The sequence below is a fragment of the Clytia hemisphaerica genome, unplaced genomic scaffold (genome assembly GCF_902728285.1).
Source record: "Clytia hemisphaerica strain Z4C2 unplaced genomic scaffold, Clytia hemisphaerica genome assembly, whole genome shotgun sequence".
Lineage (NCBI taxonomy): Eukaryota > Metazoa > Cnidaria > Hydrozoa > Leptothecata > Clytiidae > Clytia > Clytia hemisphaerica.
This window is the reverse complement of record NW_027103839.1, coordinates 1629234-1648714: the sequence shown is the minus strand read 5'-3', so window position 1 is coordinate 1648714 and position 19481 is coordinate 1629234. Positions and strand designations below refer to the sequence as shown.

At 35.8% G+C, this 19481-nt stretch overlaps 2 protein-coding genes across 2 annotated transcripts; one reads left to right on the top strand and one right to left on the bottom strand.

Annotated features, from left to right (window-relative positions):
* Window positions 1-11711: 11711 nt before the first annotated feature.
* LOC136807423 (uncharacterized) lies at window positions 11712-16243 on the top strand. The gene is made up of 7 exons (XM_067064008.1): window positions 11712-11740; window positions 11937-12253; window positions 13428-13874; window positions 14011-14316; window positions 14452-14635; window positions 14807-15248; window positions 15436-16243. Exons 2-5 carry the CDS (start codon window positions 12157-12159, stop codon window positions 14565-14567), a joined length of 966 nt encoding a protein of 321 aa, XP_066920109.1. The 5' UTR covers window positions 11712-11740; window positions 11937-12156; the 3' UTR covers window positions 14568-14635; window positions 14807-15248; window positions 15436-16243.
* A 1776-nt stretch (window positions 16244-18019) lies between these two features.
* Window positions 18020-19087, bottom strand: LOC136807449 (uncharacterized). Its single transcript, XM_067064034.1, has 2 exons — window positions 18592-19087; window positions 18020-18381 (listed from the first exon to the last, which is right to left on the bottom strand). Exons 1-2 carry the CDS (start codon window positions 19085-19087, stop codon window positions 18020-18022), a joined length of 858 nt encoding a protein of 285 aa, XP_066920135.1.
* Between the last annotated feature and the right edge of the window lie 394 nt (window positions 19088-19481).

Genomic DNA, 19481 nt, shown 5'->3' with positions numbered 1-19481 from the left:
ACGGGTTTTTGGACTTTGTGAAAAATTGGATCATTAATTTTTTCCTGATTTTTTGCATGAAAGTAGGCTAACACCATTGGTAAAAGATGGCTCAAGCAGATTTTTGCAAAACCATTTTGTTGGCTCAAAAAACGCATATAAGAATCACTATTAATAAGCATACATCAATGTTCTTAGTTAAATTACTCAATTTTTTGATGAGATAGATGTCTTTTTTGCTCATGAGGGCTTACTTTTGAAAAATATGTGTGTTTAGACATGAAATTTTGGTTGCTTGGCGTGTTTTTATAGAAAAACTGGCCAAATTCGATATTTTTCTATAAGCACATTAGCAATTACTTAGGTATTATCTTTTCTCGAGATTGGCTCTTTCATTCTTCATGTTTTTTTGCACAAAGATGCATAACTATAAACCCTCGAATATGACGGAGCTCGATTTTTGGAGAAAAAAATTTTTGGGTAAATTTCAGCTAAAAAACGGCTAAAAAAGGGTTTTTTGGACTTTTTTGTGAACTATTGGATCATTGTTTTTTTTCTGATTTTTTGCATGAAAGTAGGTAAAAGATGGCTTAAGCTGATTTTTGTAAAAAATAATTTTGTTGGCTCAAAAAACGCATGTTTATCTATAAGAATCACTATTAATAAGCATACATCAATGTTCTTAGCCAAATTACTCAATTCTTTGATGAGATAGATGTGTTTTTTGCTCACGAATTCTTGAATATGAAAGAATATTTCAAGAGCATGAAATTTTGGTTTCTAAACGTTTTTTTATAAGAAACAAACGACTAATTTTAATAAATTGCCAATGTTTGTGTTCTGAATGATTGTTTAATGGTCACGTCACGTAGATATCAATTATAAATGTGTTAAATACATAACCAGGTAGGTCCATAAAAGTATCACTTGTTATATAGGTGATGTTATTTTCCGGGTTATTTCGAAAGTAATCTCATTCTAAAAATGATGTTGTTCTTAAGAAATTTTTATTTGCTTATCTTTTTGTATCATCTCTAAAATTGTTTGATGTTTGTTCAACCCTCTTTTTTGTAATGGGTTCATCAGATGTTTGAAGAAAATCTTGTTGTAAAGTTGTTTTGTATGATGGATGATAGAAGATGGAAGATGGTTGAAATTTTGTAAAAGTAAGGTGTACAAAAAATCGGGATGAGCTGGAGTTTTTACAAGATACTTCACTAATTTGGTCATTTAAAGTGATAGAGATGACGCGTTCTTTAGAAAAAGTAATAAGATTCTTTTATTACATCTTAACGATCAACCAAATCCAAGTCCCAAAAAAATCTGTCTCGTTCTCTTTCTTTTACACAATTTTTTACCGAATCAGATGAGTACAACAACACAATTTTATTAATTTTATTGAAATTTCTTCTGTTCCAATAAAATTGGCAGTCCAAATTAGAAAACGTAGTAAAAAAAACAGTTACTTTCAATCGGTGATTAATCTATTTGTTTGAACTTCTTTATTTTGCAAGAAGAGCGCTAATTTTTGCGATTTTGGATTGATCTTTAAGATCCTTCATTTTGATTTTCAAAGTTTATAATCCTGAAATAGTTACCCTAAAAAAAGATTTCCCTTTACAAGTGAATGAAGACTTTCTGGCATGAATTTAAACCCCCTTCAGTTCCGTCACTGACAAATGTGAAGAAATAACTATTGTCAGAGTAAATACAGTAAATAGCCTTCATTACAAAATATTGCATAATAAACTATAAACTTCTTGACGGAAGGAAGGAAAAAAGTTTAAAATATCTTAATCATATTTGTACGGTGGCCCACAACTGCCAAGTAAAAAAAAAATCCACGGCAATTTGAATATTTGTTCACGGCAATTTGAATTTGTTCACGGCAATTTGAATTTTCTCACGGCAGTTTGAATTTGTCCACGGCAATTTGAATTTGTTCACGGCATTTTGAATTTGTCCACGGCAGTTTGAATTTGTTCACGGCATTTTGAATTTGTCCACGGCAGTTTGAATTTGTTCATGACAACGCAATATAATATTGTTTTTCCATCGTCCATCGGCTTGGTAAGAAAAATTATTTTGTGTGGTGTGGTGTGGCTGGTGGAGTGCATGTGAGCTGGTGTTCTTGGTGTCTGTGTGTTCTTTGTCTAATGGTTCTGGTGATGGCCTGCACCTTGGCCATAGTGTGCAGAGGGGTTCAAGGTCCCACCACTTGAGAAACTCCCACCTGATAGTTGACTTGCCAAGTCCCACCTAAAATAGGGGATTGAATGCCATGAAAGTTTCATTTAAAAAAAAGTTCTGTTCCTAGACCTTCCCTTCTTTTATTTCAACTTATTCTCAGGTCAGGTGTAGGGTTAGTGAAGTATTTTCAAACTATGAAACAACAAGCTATGAATTTAAGTTTTTGATTCAGAGTTGGTATATCTAGATTCTTATTGAGAAGTTTTCAGAAGTCCCACCTAAACTTTTCTAGCCCCACCTAAGCCTACTTCCCCCACCTCAAAGCCCAGAATTTCAAGGTCCCACATGCACATGGTGAATTTAGACCCAAAAATCCAAACCCCCCCCCCCTGCAGAGTGGGGGGGGGGTGCACACTATGCATTGGCCGCAAGGTTTGTTAGGATCTGTCCTGTTGCTGGATCTTGGTAATATATCTCTATTGCTTTCAATCCGATTTTCGATCATTTCAGTTAGGGTTAGGGTTGGAGCTCCAAAATCATAATATAGTGCCTGAAGTGCACTTTTAGGGGCACTGGTAGGAGCACCGGTAGTGTTATTGCCACCATTATGAATAGTTTCTAATTCCCATTTCTGCTGTCCATCGATGGCTCAGCGGTTACACACTGGTTTCACAATCAAATACACTTTCATTGGTGGGTTCGAATCCCATCAGGTCCCATTGAAGTGTGTTTTGACTAGCAATGTTTTTCTACTTTATCAGTCTAGGGTAATACCAAATTAAGGGACAGCCCTTGAAAAAGGGACTGATGTCCCTTAATTTAAGGGTGCTGTCCCTTAAAATTAAAAAGTGATGACAGTGAGATGTAAACAAGAATGTTAAATCAGCTAATCGACCATCCCAACGATCCAGCTAAACAATCCCTTTGATTTTAAGCTACACTTGTTAAATAAATTTGTGGTACCACATTCTTTTTATAAGAACGTAAGGCTTCGAGAGGTAAAAAAAATTAAGAACGTGCTAAGAACTTTTCTGGCTTCAATAGTAAAGAAATAAGAATATTTTTTTGTTTTTGATTATGTACACGTGTTTCGATACAAAGTAAAGAGGTTGTTAAGCCAGTTGACATAATAATTGAGGAAAATCGCGTTTAGAGCCAATTAAGTCCCCAATGAGCAATTTTTTGAGACTTAAATTAAAAGACTTAACTATAAAGAACATTTTAAGGCTTGAGGCCAAAAAAGCTAAGAACATTGAAAGCTTCCTCCAATTTGAATGTTCTTATAAAAACGTGTACTCTCCTTGACTGGTAGTCCGTATGAGAAGCATGTTTTGTTAGCAGCCTAGGCTAGGTTATTTTTAATTTTCATTTGATTCCATTCGAGTGACATCGTCTTTAAAAGAGAGTATACTATTATGCACTTTATAATATCTGTCACATTTTTAGATGTTTTTTTCTAAACATTTTAGATTTAGAAAATATGACATTCTGTTCTGATTGTGGCCTTGATTGTGGCACTAAATCTTTTTGCTGTGAATGTGGATTCAGTAAGTAAAGTCTATTATTATTTATAAAGGTCGTAATTCTGCATAATTTTTCAGAATTCTGCTAATTTAACTCTCAGCTAATCTGAAGTGTTGTTCTTGACTGACTGACATCAGTCTGGTCTAAAGGACTTAATATGGAATATGGAATAAATCAATGCAATTTGAGAACAGATTTTGGGAATTTGACATATTCCTTTTAATAATTTGCCGACCAATTATGAAAGTAATGTTTTTATTTTACCAACCAACTAACCGTGTCAAATTTGTGACGATCATTAGTGTCCTTGTGGGTTGGTCCTCCCTCTTGAGAAAAAATCCTGCCCCACCCACTTGATAATTTTTTCTAATATAGTTTTCTTTTTTATGGTATATATACTCGGTAGTTTTACAATGATACTGATAAAATCACTATATCCCTCCATTCGGCAATTTTCTCCACCCCCTCCCTTTACTAAGAGTTTACTTGAGTTCAAAAACTATAATTTTATTTTGTTAAAATGTTTGTTTGTTTGTTTTCAAAATTTCAGGGATTTAAAAGCCAGTAACGCGGAAACAAACGTTTTTTTAGGGTTGGCCTTGTTGATATTTTTTTGTTATAATTATTTTAGAGCTTTCTTCATCTGCATCTGCATCTGCATCTACACCAAGCCATAAAGGTACATTAGTTTAAATTTAAAAAGTTTTGACTGATTAAAAAGGCTGACACTTTAATTTAAGATTTTCATTTTAAACCAGTAAACTTGTATGATTTATTGAATACAAATCTAATTCCTTTAGATTCCTTTAATTTACTTCCCCTGCAAGTAAAAATGTGTGAGTGGTTCCAGGGGGTTGGGTGCTCACCTTGTGGTCCGACAGGGCAGGCTTGGCTTTAAAAAATGGACCATGTAGTCGGATAAATTTTAGCAATTTTTTGCCAAAAATCGTGAAAAAGGCACCCATTCAGGATTCAAATTCCCAAATTTTGGCTAAAGTTTCCATATTTTTCTCAAACTTTCAAAAAAGGGACCCTACAAGATGGAATTCAAATTTTGGTGTTTTTGCTACCTACAAGGTATTCTTTAAAGCGAAAAAAATTACCCTGACCAGTAGCACACCCCATATCTTTTTTTGCCTAAAGTACCACCTGCCTCAGGAGTGGTCTACAGATCTTTGAAGAAATTGTATTTTTGTGTACAATTATTCCAGGAGTTACTTAAGAGTTGGCAGACAAGTTCATAGTGTATATTAAATATATTTCCTTATTAAAAATAAATTAAACTTAACTGAGGCAACTTATGGCACGTCCAAATTCATTTTTGGGGCCTGGGGGGTTAGCAAAAACGAGGCTAAAACTAAAAATTGTAAATTTATTTTGTTTCAAATTTTGTAAACTTGTACCCCGGACAAATACCTGAGGGTCAATTTTTTGAAAATCTCCATTTTCGGGGCCTGGGGACTAGTTTTTCGTCTAAAGGAGGCTAAAACTTAGGACCTTAGAAACTTCAATGATTGTCGGATTCTCGGGGTAGCTAAGGCACTCCCCAATGGTCGCATGAGGTTCCGCCCCTTAACGTAAATGTTTTTTAGGTTTTTTCGAAGCATTTTGATATAGAAAATGAGATGGGGCATGGTCAGATGGTCCCACTTCTGAAAAATTGAAATTTTTTGAGAAAAACCTAATTTTTCAGCCAATTTTCATGATTTTGATGACGTCACAGAAATAAGAATTTGAATAACTTCTAGTAGGTAAAAGCCTTTGACTTCAAATTTTCACCAAATGTGTAAATCAATAAAAGGAAGCGATTGAAGAAAAAAAAATTAAGATGTTTTGCTGACGTCAGCATATTTCAGCAAAAATGGTTTTTTTGCAATCTTTGCTGACGTCAGCAGAAATTGAAAAAGTTTTTTTCGTAGATCGCTTCCTTTTGTCGATTTACACCATTGGTAAAAATTGGAAATCAAAAGCTTTCTCCAACTTAAAGTTATTCAAGATTTTCTTTTTATGACGTCATCAAAATGGGGCAAAAATGAGGTTTTCTCGAAATTTTTCAATTATGGAGCAAGTGGGACCATCTGACCATGCCCCATCTCATTTTCTATATCAAAATACTTCGAAAAAAACCTAAAAAACATTTACGTTAAGGGGCGGAACCTCATGCGACCATTGGGGAGTGCCTTAGGTACCTCAAGTTTTTTTTTTGTTCCTTGGGAAAATACCTGGGAATGTTTTTTCTTTTTTTTTGAAAATGTTTTTGGGGTCTGAGGGCGAGTTTTTTGCCTAAAGGAGGCTAAATCTTTGGGTCAGCCGCAAATATCTTGGGAAATATTTTTATGAGGCTAAAACTTTTTAAGGAATGCTCAAGTTTTACCTAAGTGATGAAATTTACAAATAGATAGATGGATAGATAGATAGACTGAAAAAACAATTAGGGCACAACCAGCCGACTAAACTTCATTATATTGGTCTCCTTATTCAGTTATTCTTTTGCTCGTTTTCCTACAGCCTTTGTTATTTGGACTGGCCACAAATTGCCCGAGAACTTTATTTGTAGAAATGACAGACATTTATGAACTTAATGAATAATAAAATTACTCCTGTCGTTTATACAAACTTTTTTTTCTCACATTTTTTACACACTAATGATTGGTTCATTAGTTTTTTCTGAATTTTGGTGCATGAGTATCTTCTCATTTTTAACTTTTATTATAATAACTATATTACACGCTTTTTCTTTTATAAAAATAACTTCTATAAGAATATCAGGGTGAGGTTTCGGGTTTAAAACAATAGGCCTATTGTTTAGAACAATAGAAAAATAAGAATAATGCTCACCCTCAACCAAAGTACACTATTCTTATAAAAAAAAAAGCGTGTATAATAAAACAGATAAGTGGATTCAGCCTGTTGCTTGTTTTTTAGTGAAAGTTCCGGACAAAACCAAAGAAAACCTTAGAAAAGGTATTTCAAAAATTATATTGATCTTTCTGATCCAACCTATCCTTTCAAACAAACAGTTATTTTTTGTTAATTATGTTTTAGATAGTAAATTAAGTTCCTGACTTCCTAAGCAACCACACATCAAAGTTTTTGAAGATTTAGAACCCTATGTTTTTCAGTAACTTGAAATTTCATGAAAACACATTACATAAATAATATACACGCTTTTATTAAGATACACAATATTCTTAGACATTTTTAACTTTATGGCCAATTTAATCATGAACATTCTTATTTAAAATAAATTACATATAAATTACAAATAAATCTGAGTATATTATATGGTACCTCTAATTCTAATAAATAATTTATTAGAAATTAACTGATCTTTTTTTTCAGCACAAACTCCTTCCTTTGAGCAATACAAAAAACGTAAATCAACAAGTTGGTTTGAAAAAGTCAATAAAACGAAGAAGCTAGTAATAAAAAGTAATAAAGAGAATGTCAACATTGATGTAAACATATTTATTGGGATTCTTGGTTGGCACAAAGATGGTTCTCAATATACACGCTTTTATTACGATACACAATATTCTTAGACATTTTTAACTTTATGGCCAATTCAATCATGAACATTCTTATTTAAAATAAATTACATATAAATTACAAATAAATCTGAGTATATTATATGGTACCTCTAATTCTAAAAAATCTTTTTTTCAGCACAAACTCCTTCCTTTGAGCAATACAAAAAACATAAATCAACAAGTTGGTTTGAAAAAGTCAATAAAACGAAGAAGCTAGTAATAAAAAGTAATAAAAAGAATGTCAACATTGCTGTAAACATATATATTGGGATTCTTGGTTGGCAAAAAGATGGTTCTCTGAAAAGAGTTCACAAAATGAGAGTATTATTGAGACTCTCTAATAGTTCGACGTATGATGATATTTTGACTTTGGGAATTAGGCGTATGAAAAGTTATCACCCTGATGTCATTGATCCACAAGAAACATATCTTCTGGCATATGAAACTGGTATTCCTGCATTTTTCATCCCTGGGACAACCGATGATTTCATTTTATCCAAATATAAAGATGATTCGGGGTTGGATTACAAAAACATAACTTTGTGTCTTTTGTCCCATACTGACAAATTAACCATTGACAAAATTGAAGGGGATGAAACACTGCCTAAAAGAAGGAATATTAAAGAGGACGACTTCCTCTACTATGAGGCACCAAACTTTGGTATGGATAATCCATTTGATTCCCCTCCTCCGCAAACCCTTTGTGACCCTTGAAACTATGGACGCGAACCATGCTGACTCCAACCATTCTGTTCAAAACTTATCCGATGCATCTAGTCAAGTAAGTGTCTCAAAAACTTACTTTACAAATCCCACCTTTTTATGTCTTATCAAGTTAGGTTCTCAAACCATGCTCCTTTAGAAAGTACACCCACAAAATCTATTTAAGCCATTGGTCAAACTTTTTATTCAAAGCATCAATCACAGATTGCAATCTATGGATAATTATAACAAGTAATCAACAGATTAGATATTGATTGATTACGATGATCGATAGGTAGTAATCTAGTGTCATAGAAATCTTGAGTATTAATTAATCTAGCCTGGATATCCAAGCTCAAAATTTTAGAAAAAACAAAATTTACCTCAACATACAAAGTTCTAAAATTATAGAGCTTGGTCTCCCTAGAGAATGAAAGTGAAAACCCATGTTTCCTAGCCAACCCAGGGCAGCAAAACAGAAAGTAATAAAAAGCAGTCTTATAAGATCTAAAACTATTTAAAACATCCAAAGATTACACCAAAGTCCAGAAAAAAGTTTGCATGCATTATCATGACCAACCATGTTTTCTTGGAAAATGAACTTGCCCCTGTTTTCTTCTTTTTCATGTTTTCATGTAACAGAAAGCCCTATCTTCACTAGAAACTGGAGGACTATCCTATTTTTGCTTTAGAATTGCTCAACGCCGTGTAGATTGGCCCTTACGGTTTTAGCGAAGTGAGTGCAAGCAAGCGGACTGCATTCTCTTAAAGAGAATGCAAATCGCTCTAGGGAGACCAGGCTGTAAACCAGAACATAAAATATCAAAAACTAGACTGTGAAATAGTTTACAGCCTGGATATCCAGGCTATAATTAATCATGAGTATCGATCACCATTTGATTATCAAAATCAATATGATAGGAAATAAAATCACCAGAAGCGACATATAGTTTGTTTTTTTCTTTTGTTTAAAAAAAAGTCCTTATGGATTTATAGCCTGCTTTATTTTTTTTCCAAAATTTCAAATTAACTTATTATTCGTCAGGGAACAGTGATTAATTTTATAATTTATTTAGGGAAAAGTGACTAAAATATTACCAGGTGACTAAATTATTCCCGACTTTCCTTAATGAATTATTTGCCAACTTTTTTCCCCAGATAAGGTACTACGAAGCACCAACCCCTGATACGGTTGTTCCTCCTTTGCAAAGCCTGCCCTTGACCACTGGAACTGAGGATACAAACCATGGTAACTTCAACCTTGCATCCAATGCGTCTAGTCAAGTAAGTGTCTCAGTCCATACTTCACAAATCCCACCTTAAATGTGTTATCAAGTTGGGTTCTGAGACCATGTTCCTTTACACCTTTACAAAGTACACCCACAACATCTATTCAAATCATTGGTTTAAACTAAACTATCCATTCAAAACGTTGTTTTGAACCATGATCAATCATCGATTATATCCAGTGCGACCATGAAGGATGAATTTCAACTTTCAAGTCTTCATTCTCAACTTCAGTTGAGCTATAATCTGATAATGTCTGTCTGTCGTAAAAACTTTGGGGCAGTTTGGAGGGCTCAAAACATGTCTAATTTGTCTGAAATTTTGTACAATTGTTCCTTGGACAAATCCCCTGGGGGTGAGTTTTTCATTTTTCTAAAACTTTGATTTTTAAGGCCTGGGGACGAGTTTTTCTTCAAAACGAGGCTAAAACTTTTGGGAAGCCTGGAGACTTCAAAAGTTGTCGGATTTGGCTGAAATTTTGGCACCCTTGTTCCTTGGGAAAATATTTTAGGACAAGCCTAATTGGCCATAATACAATATTAATGGACTACAGTTAGTGATTTGTCTTTTAAGAAGTTTTTTTAAGAACGAAATATCTCTTCTATAGAGCTGACTCATTGGATCATCAGCAGCAGATCGAACAAAATTAAGAGAAGAAATGGATGCTGCTCTTATTCAAAGCCAAGAAGCTGATAGGGAAAAAGTCAACAAAGCGAAAGAAGAAGAAACATTGCACAAGCTACAACAAGATCGTTTGGCCAGGGTGCTTCCTGAGCCTGAAGTGAATGAAGACCACACAGTCATCTCAGTGAGGCATCCAACAAAAGGAACTAAAAGAAGGCTGTTCCCGCTAAATGCAACAATGGCAAATGTTTGGTCTTCATCTATTCAATCAACCTGCTGTACCATGTTGGGAAAAAGTTCATCAGTTTGGTAGAGCAGTTCTATCAGTAGAAGAACGAGATTACCCTCTTGTAATGGAAGCTGATGGTGAAATTACAGCAAATGGCTTTGCCGACCATACATATACGAAAAAGGTAATATTTTATAAAATCCATGTTTAACCCTTTCCGTGTCGATACCTTATTTTAACACCCCTTCCCATTTGTGATTCCAAGCAAATAAAGAGGACTGTATTTTTTCTATTAAAAATTTCACAAGATGTTCCTTCTATAAGCTCAAATTTCAACTAAATAAAAACGCTGATTTCACAACAAAAAACGTGCTTTATATACTACTTGATCACGTGACTTCATCAATTATTCACACCATTTGCCGGGATCTAATTTTTTTTGGTATCCTGATTGCCATTGTCGGATATATCCGACATTCAAAAATTCTTTTCCTTTGCCAATGTCGTATATATCCGACACGCATTTTCTGAGATGACTTATAGACCAACTTATTGAATTCCTGAAAAACTTATATACTGTTAAATTTTACCTTGCAGAAAGTACTCAAATTGATTATTGTGTAACAAAAAATTGCTTATTTGGGTACTTTTTCTCATCATATTAATATATTCAAAATCTTGGGAAAAAAAGTTTAAAGTTCCGGCAATAGGGTATGACTTTTTCGGCAAATAACTACAAAATTTCAATGTCGTATATACCTTAAGTGGATTAATTTTCGCGTGGCCTTTTTTTCGCGAATCGAGAATCTAAAATTTTCGCGTGGACAAAATTTCGCGAATCAGCCTCTTTTTTATCTAATTTCTTTTATTTTCCTAGGGGTTTTTGCAAAAATCCTGATTTTAAACTTTTCGCGAGGAGTAAATTTCGCGAAAATGGCCAAAATTCACGAAAGTCGCGAAAATTAATCCACGCGAAATTTAATCCACTTAAGGCATATCATCAAATAGTGTTCACTTCGCGTGTGCACTGTTTGGACTGCAATGTCTGTAAAAAGAACTATCAGGAGTTCTACAGTACGAAATGCATTTAAGAACTTTTTGGTGCCGATTTTTAAAGATAAATTTTTTGTTGTTACTCTACGTTGTCTTTGGGATGTACAAGAACAAGATATAAATTTAGCAAGCTATAATATAGATAGCAAACGAGACGAACTTGAATCGATCGTGAACTTATATGACGATGTGGTAGCCTATTTTTCTTGCACGTGTGCCATGCAGTCCTCTATTTTGGAGAAAGAACTGAAAAAAACAAATGGAAATACTGAAAGTGACCAAGAATACCAACAATATGAGGATGATGACGAAGCAATGATACCAGGTACATATATTATACTTTAGTCCTCTGTGTGGCGTGTTCAATCTTTAAACCATATCTGATATTTTCTCCGACAGCTTGTGAATAAATGGTACTTTCGCTTTGCTTTTACTTTTAAAATAACTCTTTATTTTCTCCGAACATGTGCTCATTGGAATTTTTTATATTTTTAGGCGTGTCTTTTTGGATCGCTATAACATCAACCAAACGTGGGGTGGCAAAATTTGAAACTGACATTTCCTCAAAAATGATGCTTGCCGGGTTGGACGTTTTCTTCGTGTAAGCCGATTACAGTGAGAGGTAAGTTTTACTTATTGGCTTGTTTATATTTTTGGAATGAATACAAATGATTATGAGATGGTGTATGTCATAAAATACTTTTCATATCTCCATCATTTTTTTCTTGTCATGTCAAAAAATCTACTCTCCCTTTTCTAAATTTTTCTTGATTTTTACTTACTAATAAATTTCAATAATGAAATGTTCTTTTAATCAGGAAGAGGCAAGATCGATACAGCCGAAGTTTATTCCAGGTTGCTGTGTCAGGTTTTGAAAGACCACGCTTCCACGGCCATCATCAACAAGGCAATGAAATTCTTTTTCGAGGCTGTCCGAAGAAAACTGCGCAAAAGAGATGGGCTCACACTAACCGAGAATCCGATTTTTGAAGATTTTGAGGAGGGTGACCATTTGCCAAGCTGACGATTAGACCATCAATGCCGCAAAATTCGAGACAAGATCTTCACAAAGCAATGAAAAATATCCAATTTTTGACTATAGCCTTTACCATTGACGATGCAGAATCTTCCAATGGTAAGTTTTAAATAAAATTATCGCCTAACACTGTTAAAGGGCTTTGAAATTAAATCTTTTTTGCTTGTTCCGAGCTTGTTCCCAAATTTAGCCTGCTTGTTCCTGTTAGTGTCACGTTGTCCTTTGTTGTTACTTAATTTCTAGAGAAAAAGTGGATAGTGGCTGTTTAGGGTTGTAAAATTTTTAACTCTTTTCTTGTTCCGAGCTTGTTCCCAAATTTAGCCTGCTTGTTCCTGTCAGTGTCACGTTGTTCTTTGTTGTTACTTAATTTCTAGAGAAAAAGTGAATAATGGCTGTTTTTCTTGTTCCGAACTTGTTCCCAAATCTAGCCTGCTTGTTCCCGATAGTGTCACGTTGTTCTTTGTTGTTACTTAATTTCTAGAAAAAGGTGAATCCTGGATGGTTAAGTTTGAAATTTGAATTCTTTTTCTTGCTCCGAGCTTGTTCCCAAATTTAGCCTGCTTGTTCCTGTTAGTGTCACGTTGTTCTTTGTTGTTACTTAATTTCTAGAGAAAAAGTGAATAATGGCTGTTTTTCTTGTTCCGAACTTGTTCCCAAATCTAGCCTGCTTGTTCCCGATAGTGTCACGTTGTTCTTTGTTGTTACTTAATTTCTAGAGAAAAGGTGAATCTTGGATGGTTAAGCTTTGAAATTTGAATTTTTTTTCTTGTTCCGAGCTTGTTCCCAAATTTAGCCTGCTTGTTCCTGTCAGTGTCACGTTGTTCTTTGTTGTTACTTAATTTCTAGAGAAAAAGTGGATAGTGGCTGTTTAGGGTTGTAAAATGTTTAACTTTTTTCTTGTTCCGAGCTTGTTCCCAAATTTAGCCTGCTTGTTCCCGTTAGTGTCACGTTGTTCTTTGTTGTTACTTAATTTCTAGAGAAAAAGTGGATAGTGGCTGTTTAGGGTTGTAAAATGTTTAACTTTTTTCTTGTTCCGAGCTTGTTCCCAAATTTAGCCTGCTTGTTCCCGTTAGTGTCACGTTGTTCTTTGTTGTTACTTAATTTCTAGAGAAAAAGTGGATAATGGCTATTTTTCTTGTTCCGAGCTTGTTCCCAAATTTAGCCTGCTTGTTCCCGATAGTGTCACATTGTTCTTTGTTGTTACATATATTCTAGAGAAAAGATGTATGGTGGCTTTTTCACTTATTATTTATATAATTTTTTACCTTTTCAGCTTCTAACCTTACACCATCGTTCATTCCCACCGATCCAATTTGTATTGCTGTAGCAGAGCTATCAAGGTTCATGAAGGAGAAAAGCTATGCCATCTGTAACGGGAAAATCTACAAAAAGGCTCCAGATAGTGCTTTCTCTTATGTGTACTGTCTTACAGTGAAGAGGTTCCTGATGAGATCACTCCGTGTTGGCTCGGTCGCCAATGTGCTGGCATCGCACATCAATTCGGTATCGAATTTGCTTTCAGATCCAGACTGCGGATTGATAAAGCCACTGAAGATACTTTACAATATCATTGAAGTGTTGCCGGCACGTACTATCTTCGTAATTTCAGAGAAGCGGTTTTACAAAATCAGGAATTTTCCTGAAGGGTGCACACCCCGTGCGTTCATCCGCTACACATATGATAAATCATACGTACCATATCCTCGACCTTTCATCCAAGGTAACCACTTCCAGATTTTTAAATTGGCCTTTGTCATTTCGACACATTTCGATATACTTGAAAAGTGACATAAAACTTTTGAACTTTGTAAATTTGTTTGAAACTATGAAAACCTTCTTTTTGTTTTTCTCTTCAGGAATAATGAACAGTTTTCCCGAACGGAAGACACGAGTTCATTTCTTGCAGAAATATTTTCAACTATTGTTGCACAAAAAGTTCCCAATGAAGGAGCCAAAACTTTTGCTAGAGGGCGACTCAAATTCGGGCAAAACCAGCTGGGCTGCCGTATTCGAAGGTTTAATACCAACAGAAAACATCGCTGGAGTCACCCAAGAGGGAAGATTTGCAGGACATTTGATAAACAATCAAACCGAGTTGGTGTTCATGGACGAGTGGACTGTTAACAGTCTTAGTTGTGAAGATGCAAAGCGTATACTTCAAGGTAAAATGATAAAGTTTATTTCAATCTTATCTTCGAGAGGTAGACTATTGGCATATCGATTCCTGCGCAAAAGTGAATTTGGGCGTGTCTCGAGTAAAAACATTGACAATTTGGGTTCAATCATTTCTATTTTAGGTGGTTTAATCATGCTCTCACAGAAACACGCCAGTGCAACAAAGGTGATGTACAACTCGGGTTTTTTTTATCACTACGAATGTGCTACCAAACTTTGGAATATCGAAAGATCATGACGCTGTATACAACCGGCTGAAGGTGTTCTCAACAAAACCGTTACCAAAGAATGATTCCAGTGTAACAAGTAAGGCATTACAGTAATTACGATTGGTGCATTTCAAAAAACTACGTTTGTTAAATTGAAGCAATTTGTTTTGCAATTTCTTAGAGCGTATAGTAGATTATGTATTTCCTATGTCTCACGTCTTGATTATCCAGCTGATTTAAATGAACGGTTTCCATATCATTCTAACAGGATGGCTGAGGCGTCACTGCATGGAGGTCATTCATTATTGTTCAGAGGTGCTTAAAGAGACGCCCCTATTCGAGAGCTGCGATGACGCTTACGTATTTTCTACTAAAGATGACAAAGTTGGAAGCATATACAATGATTATGACGGCGGTTCCGACAAGCTAATTATGGAGTCAGACTTTCAGGAAGACGAATTATCATGTTCTCAGTCTGCCCATGAACTAATACAACAGGAAATTGTCAGAGACCCGATTGTGGATGACGAGGATATGGATTTCTATTTTCTTGAGTCGGACGAGGCAACTCCAGCTAGGTGGGCTAAAACACACCAACTTTTCTACACGGAGAAAGGAACTACTCATTACCAGTTGTGTATCAATACTTTGAACTACATGTCTAACGAGGATTGGAAGAAGGTGCCTATCAACCAGGAGGACATAAAGAGGTATTTGTTATTATTTCTCTCAAAGTGTGATTAACTGAGCCTGCAAATTGTTAATTTGCTAAGTTTTACCATTGAATATATTATGGATTCGAAATTCTTATGCTCCATGCTCCGATTGAAACATAAGGAAACTTCCAGCACCACGAAACGATGTTATATTGACGGCTGATTTCATTATTTTTTTTAGGTACGAGATAAGAAGAAAACGCAAATGGCGTGGCGGAGACACGTTTTACGAGGCTTGGCTGGCACGGCAGGAAACGGTGCCTGAAACTCCGTTAAAGGATATGCCCGCCCCAAATGTTTCAACCTCCACCCCTACTAATGTAGCAGAGCAAAACTCTAACTCTTCTAGTTCAACAAAAACGACACTTCCCAACTGAGTGTTAAACTTCAGTCCTATCAAAAGGAAAAAGTGTTCCCAGGGAAGTTCTTCCACCCCATCAAGTTCGAGCAAAACCTCTGCACCTTCACCGCCGAAGTCTTCAAAAAGATCTCCTCTACATCTCTTGAAGATTCTTTACAGCGACTATACAAGTGATGACGACGATGAAGTTCTTCCATCCCTGAAGCGGACGAAGAAATCACAGAAATTGGAAAAGTCAAATGAAATCGATAGTGGCACGTCAACGGAAAGCGCTTCGGACGAAGATAAGAAACCGCCACGAATTAAAGGTAGAAAAACGCCCTCTGTAATCACGGACCCAGTCTCCTTGATCACAACAGACGAAGAAGAAGGGGGTGAGGTCAAGCCAAAGATCCGTATAAAACCTGTACGCAAAACTTCCTCAGAGATAACAAACCCAATCGAAATACCGGATTCTGATATCGAAGAAGATTTTGTCATTGTATGATTGTTCCATACTTTTTATATCTTTGAAACCCTATAACTAGATTTATAAATTCTTTTGTAATGTCGTGTTATTGTCATTATATTTCATAAAATATAAGTTTCTGAGGAGCCCTCAAGTGAAAATCCACCTTTTCTCTGAAAATTGTTTAACAATAAGGAACAACGTGTCACTAACGGGAACAAGCAGGCTATTTTTAGGGAACAATCTGGGAACAAGAAAAATCTACAATTTCGACCCACCTTTTCTCTAGAATATAAGTAACAACTGGGAACAACGTGACACTAACGGGAACAAGCTATTTTTAGGGAACAATCTGGGAACAAGAAAAATCTACAATTTCGACCCACCTTTTCTCTAGAATATAAGTAACAACTGGGAACAACGTGACACTAACGGGAACAAGCAGGCTATTTTTAGGGAACAATCCGGGAACAAGAAAAATCTACAATTTCGACCCACCTTTTCTCTAGAATATAAGTAACAACCGGGAACAACGTGACACTAACGGGAACAAGCAGGCTATTTTAGGGAACAATCTGGGAACAAGAAAAATCTACAATTTCGACCCACCTTTTCTCTAGAATATAAGTAACAACCGGGAACAACGTGACACTAACGGGAACAAGCAGGCTATTTTTAGGGAACAATCTGGGAACAAGAAAAATCTACAATTTCGACCCACCTTTTCTCTAGAATATAAGTAACAACCGGGAACAACGTGACACTAACGGGAACAAGCAGGCTATTTTTAGGGAACAATCCGGGAACAAGAAAAATCTACAATTTCGACCCACCTCTCTCTAGAATATAAGTAACAACCGGGAACAACGTGACACTAACGGGAACAAGCAGGCTATTTTTAGGGAACAATCCGGGAACAAGAAAAATCTACAATTTCGACCCACCTTTTTTCTAGAATATAAGTAACAACCGGGAACAACGTGACACTAACGGGAACAAGCAGGCTATTTTTAGGGAACAATCTGGGAACAAGAAAAATCTACAATTTCGACCCACCTTTTCTCTAGAATATAAGTAACAACCGGGAACAACGTGACACTAACGGGAACAAGCAGGCTATTTTTAGGGAACAATCCGGGAACAAGAAAAATCTACAATTTCGACCCACCTTTTCTCTAGAATATAAGTAACAACCGGGAACAACGTGACACTAACGGGAACAAGCAGGCTATTTTTAGGGAACAATCTGGGAACAAGAAAAATCTACAATTTCGACCCACCTTTTCTCTAGAATATAAGTAACAACCGGGAACAACGTGACACTAACGGGAACAAGCAGGCTATTTTTAGGGAACAATCTGGGAACAAGAAAAGTTAAAAATTTTACGGACTTAGACAGCCACTATCCACCTTTTCTCTAGAAATTGGGTAACAACAAAGAACAATGTGACACTAAGTGGAACAAGCAGGCTATTTTTAGGAAACAATCTCGAAATAAGAAAAGAAAATAATGTTTTGTATTCATGAGCTGCCGAAATTGATCGCATCTATGGTTTCACCAGTAGCAAAGAAGATGTTGATATTATTGGGAACAAGCATGTTAAATTTTGGAAGCAGTGTTTTTGAAAATTTTTTAGTTTTGTTTATCGCTCTAAAAATTTTTCTATAAATTCTTTGATATTTTTAATGTAATATATACAATTTTATCATAAATGTTAAGTTAAGAAAATATTAATTCCAGTTTTCTGTTTATTTGGGTTGTTTCTTCTTTAGTTTTTTGAAAGCTGCCGTGTCTGCACGCACTCTAAGAGAATCTCGGTTTCGCGTTGGATGGAATTGGTATTGTGTGTCCTTTAAGATTGCTGTCCAACTTTTTTCGCCATGTCTTAAAATACCTTTTAATAACTGTTCGTCTTCTTCGATGGAAAATTTTACATTCTTTGCCTTGTTTTTCGATTAAGCTTTTACTTCAACCTCCATTTTTCTTGATGAATTTCGAGTTGTCGTGGTTCTATCGTAAACAATCGATTCTTCCAATGTGACGGGTGCTTCTTCATCCACTGATCTCACTACTTCCATTTGGATACCCTCACTGTCGTCAAGATTTGCGTTATCATCCGGCGAACACATGTTTTGAACTCGTTGCAAAATAGTATTAACTTCTATACTTTGTCTTTCGATGCTCTCGGAATCAAGCATATCTTCGTCAGAGTTTACCACATAAGGTGAAGCTACATTGCTTGTCGATGGTCCTGCTTTTTCACTTGCCACGCTCATCGATGGAAATTTGGATATTTCAGCCAAATCTTTGAATATACCTGAAATTATAAGTGAAGTTAGTGAATCTTTCACCATAAAATAAATCCTGCCTGGAAGTGCATGGGATTCGAACACAGTCCTTTGCGGTGCAAGTCTGTGCTCGAACCCTTCACACTACCACATATATTACTCTCTTTCTCTCTCAATACGGCTGCTAACCCAAGTATCGATTGACGTATAATTACAGATGTAGAACGACAAACTCATACCTGAAATGGCTTGTTGTTGGTCCTTTCGTGCGTCTCCAAGCATTTTTTCCATGCATCTTTTCCCCTCCGTTGCCACAATTCTTGACTGTTTTTTCTTATAATGGACCTTTGCTACCTCTGAGCTATGTTTTTGATCTTCGGAGACTATTTCTTGTTCTGAATGGGATAACCTGTCAGCACTGGCGGTCTCGATAATCTGTCTGTAGCGAGTTGGATGGATGTACTTTCCTATTGCTTGGTGAACAAGGATCGTCATTGCACTTGTTAAGGATTGGTATTGAGTTCCGGCTGTTGATACCAGAAGATAGTGGCATGCTGGCTTCATGTGAGGTCTGACAATATCAATGTAATTATCCAAAATTGTAAAGACTTCCTCTGTTAGAATTAAAGTGTCGAATAGATATTTACCACTTGTCTTGAATTCTCTTTGATCAATGAAGCCATCAGTCTGCTTTGCCTTTTCGATCATCGGAAGAGTTACATATTGAAATGTCATGGGTCTGCTGCATTTAACACGTAAAAAAAGATAGGTTGTCACGAAACGAGTGCAAAATGTTAATTCCTGCTTGGTAGGTAATGGTGTTTGCGATTTGCACTTTTCAACAACCTGCTTGAAGCCATTGATATGGTGAGGGATAACCCGCTCCATTTCTTCCAAGCTTGCCCAGCTGTCGCGACCAATGAGGGTTTCTAAATCAAAATTTCTTGTGCTATCAAGACGTTTTTTCTTCCTTAGATTATCCCTTGCCCTTCTCAAGTAAACCTCTGTAATAGTAAAACAACGCAATTTGCTATCATTGATCCCATCGCTTTTCTATAATCCATCAAATCAGAGATTGATTTTACATAGTTCAATGCTCCAGAGGAAGATAGTTTCCATTCCTCCTCTA

Excerpts from the sequence above, each read along its gene's own strand:
- LOC136807423 (XM_067064008.1), top strand. The coding sequence starts at position 12,157 with ATGCCGCAAAATTCGAGACAAGATCTTCACAAAGCAATGAAAAATATC. Across the intron at positions 12,254-13,427 it reads CGATGCAGAATCTTCCAATG|CTTCTAACCTTACACCATCG; the intron begins GTAAGTTTTAAA and ends TTACCTTTTCAG. Across the intron at positions 13,875-14,010 it reads TCCTCGACCTTTCATCCAAG|GAATAATGAACAGTTTTCCC; the intron begins GTAACCACTTCC and ends TTTTCTCTTCAG.
- LOC136807449 (XM_067064034.1), bottom strand. The coding sequence starts at position 19,087 with ATGACATTTCAATATGTAACTCTTCCGATGATCGAAAAGGCAAAGCAG. Across the intron at positions 18,382-18,591 it reads CCAACAACAAGCCATTTCAG|GTATATTCAAAGATTTGGCT; the intron begins GTATGAGTTTGT and ends TTATAATTTCAG.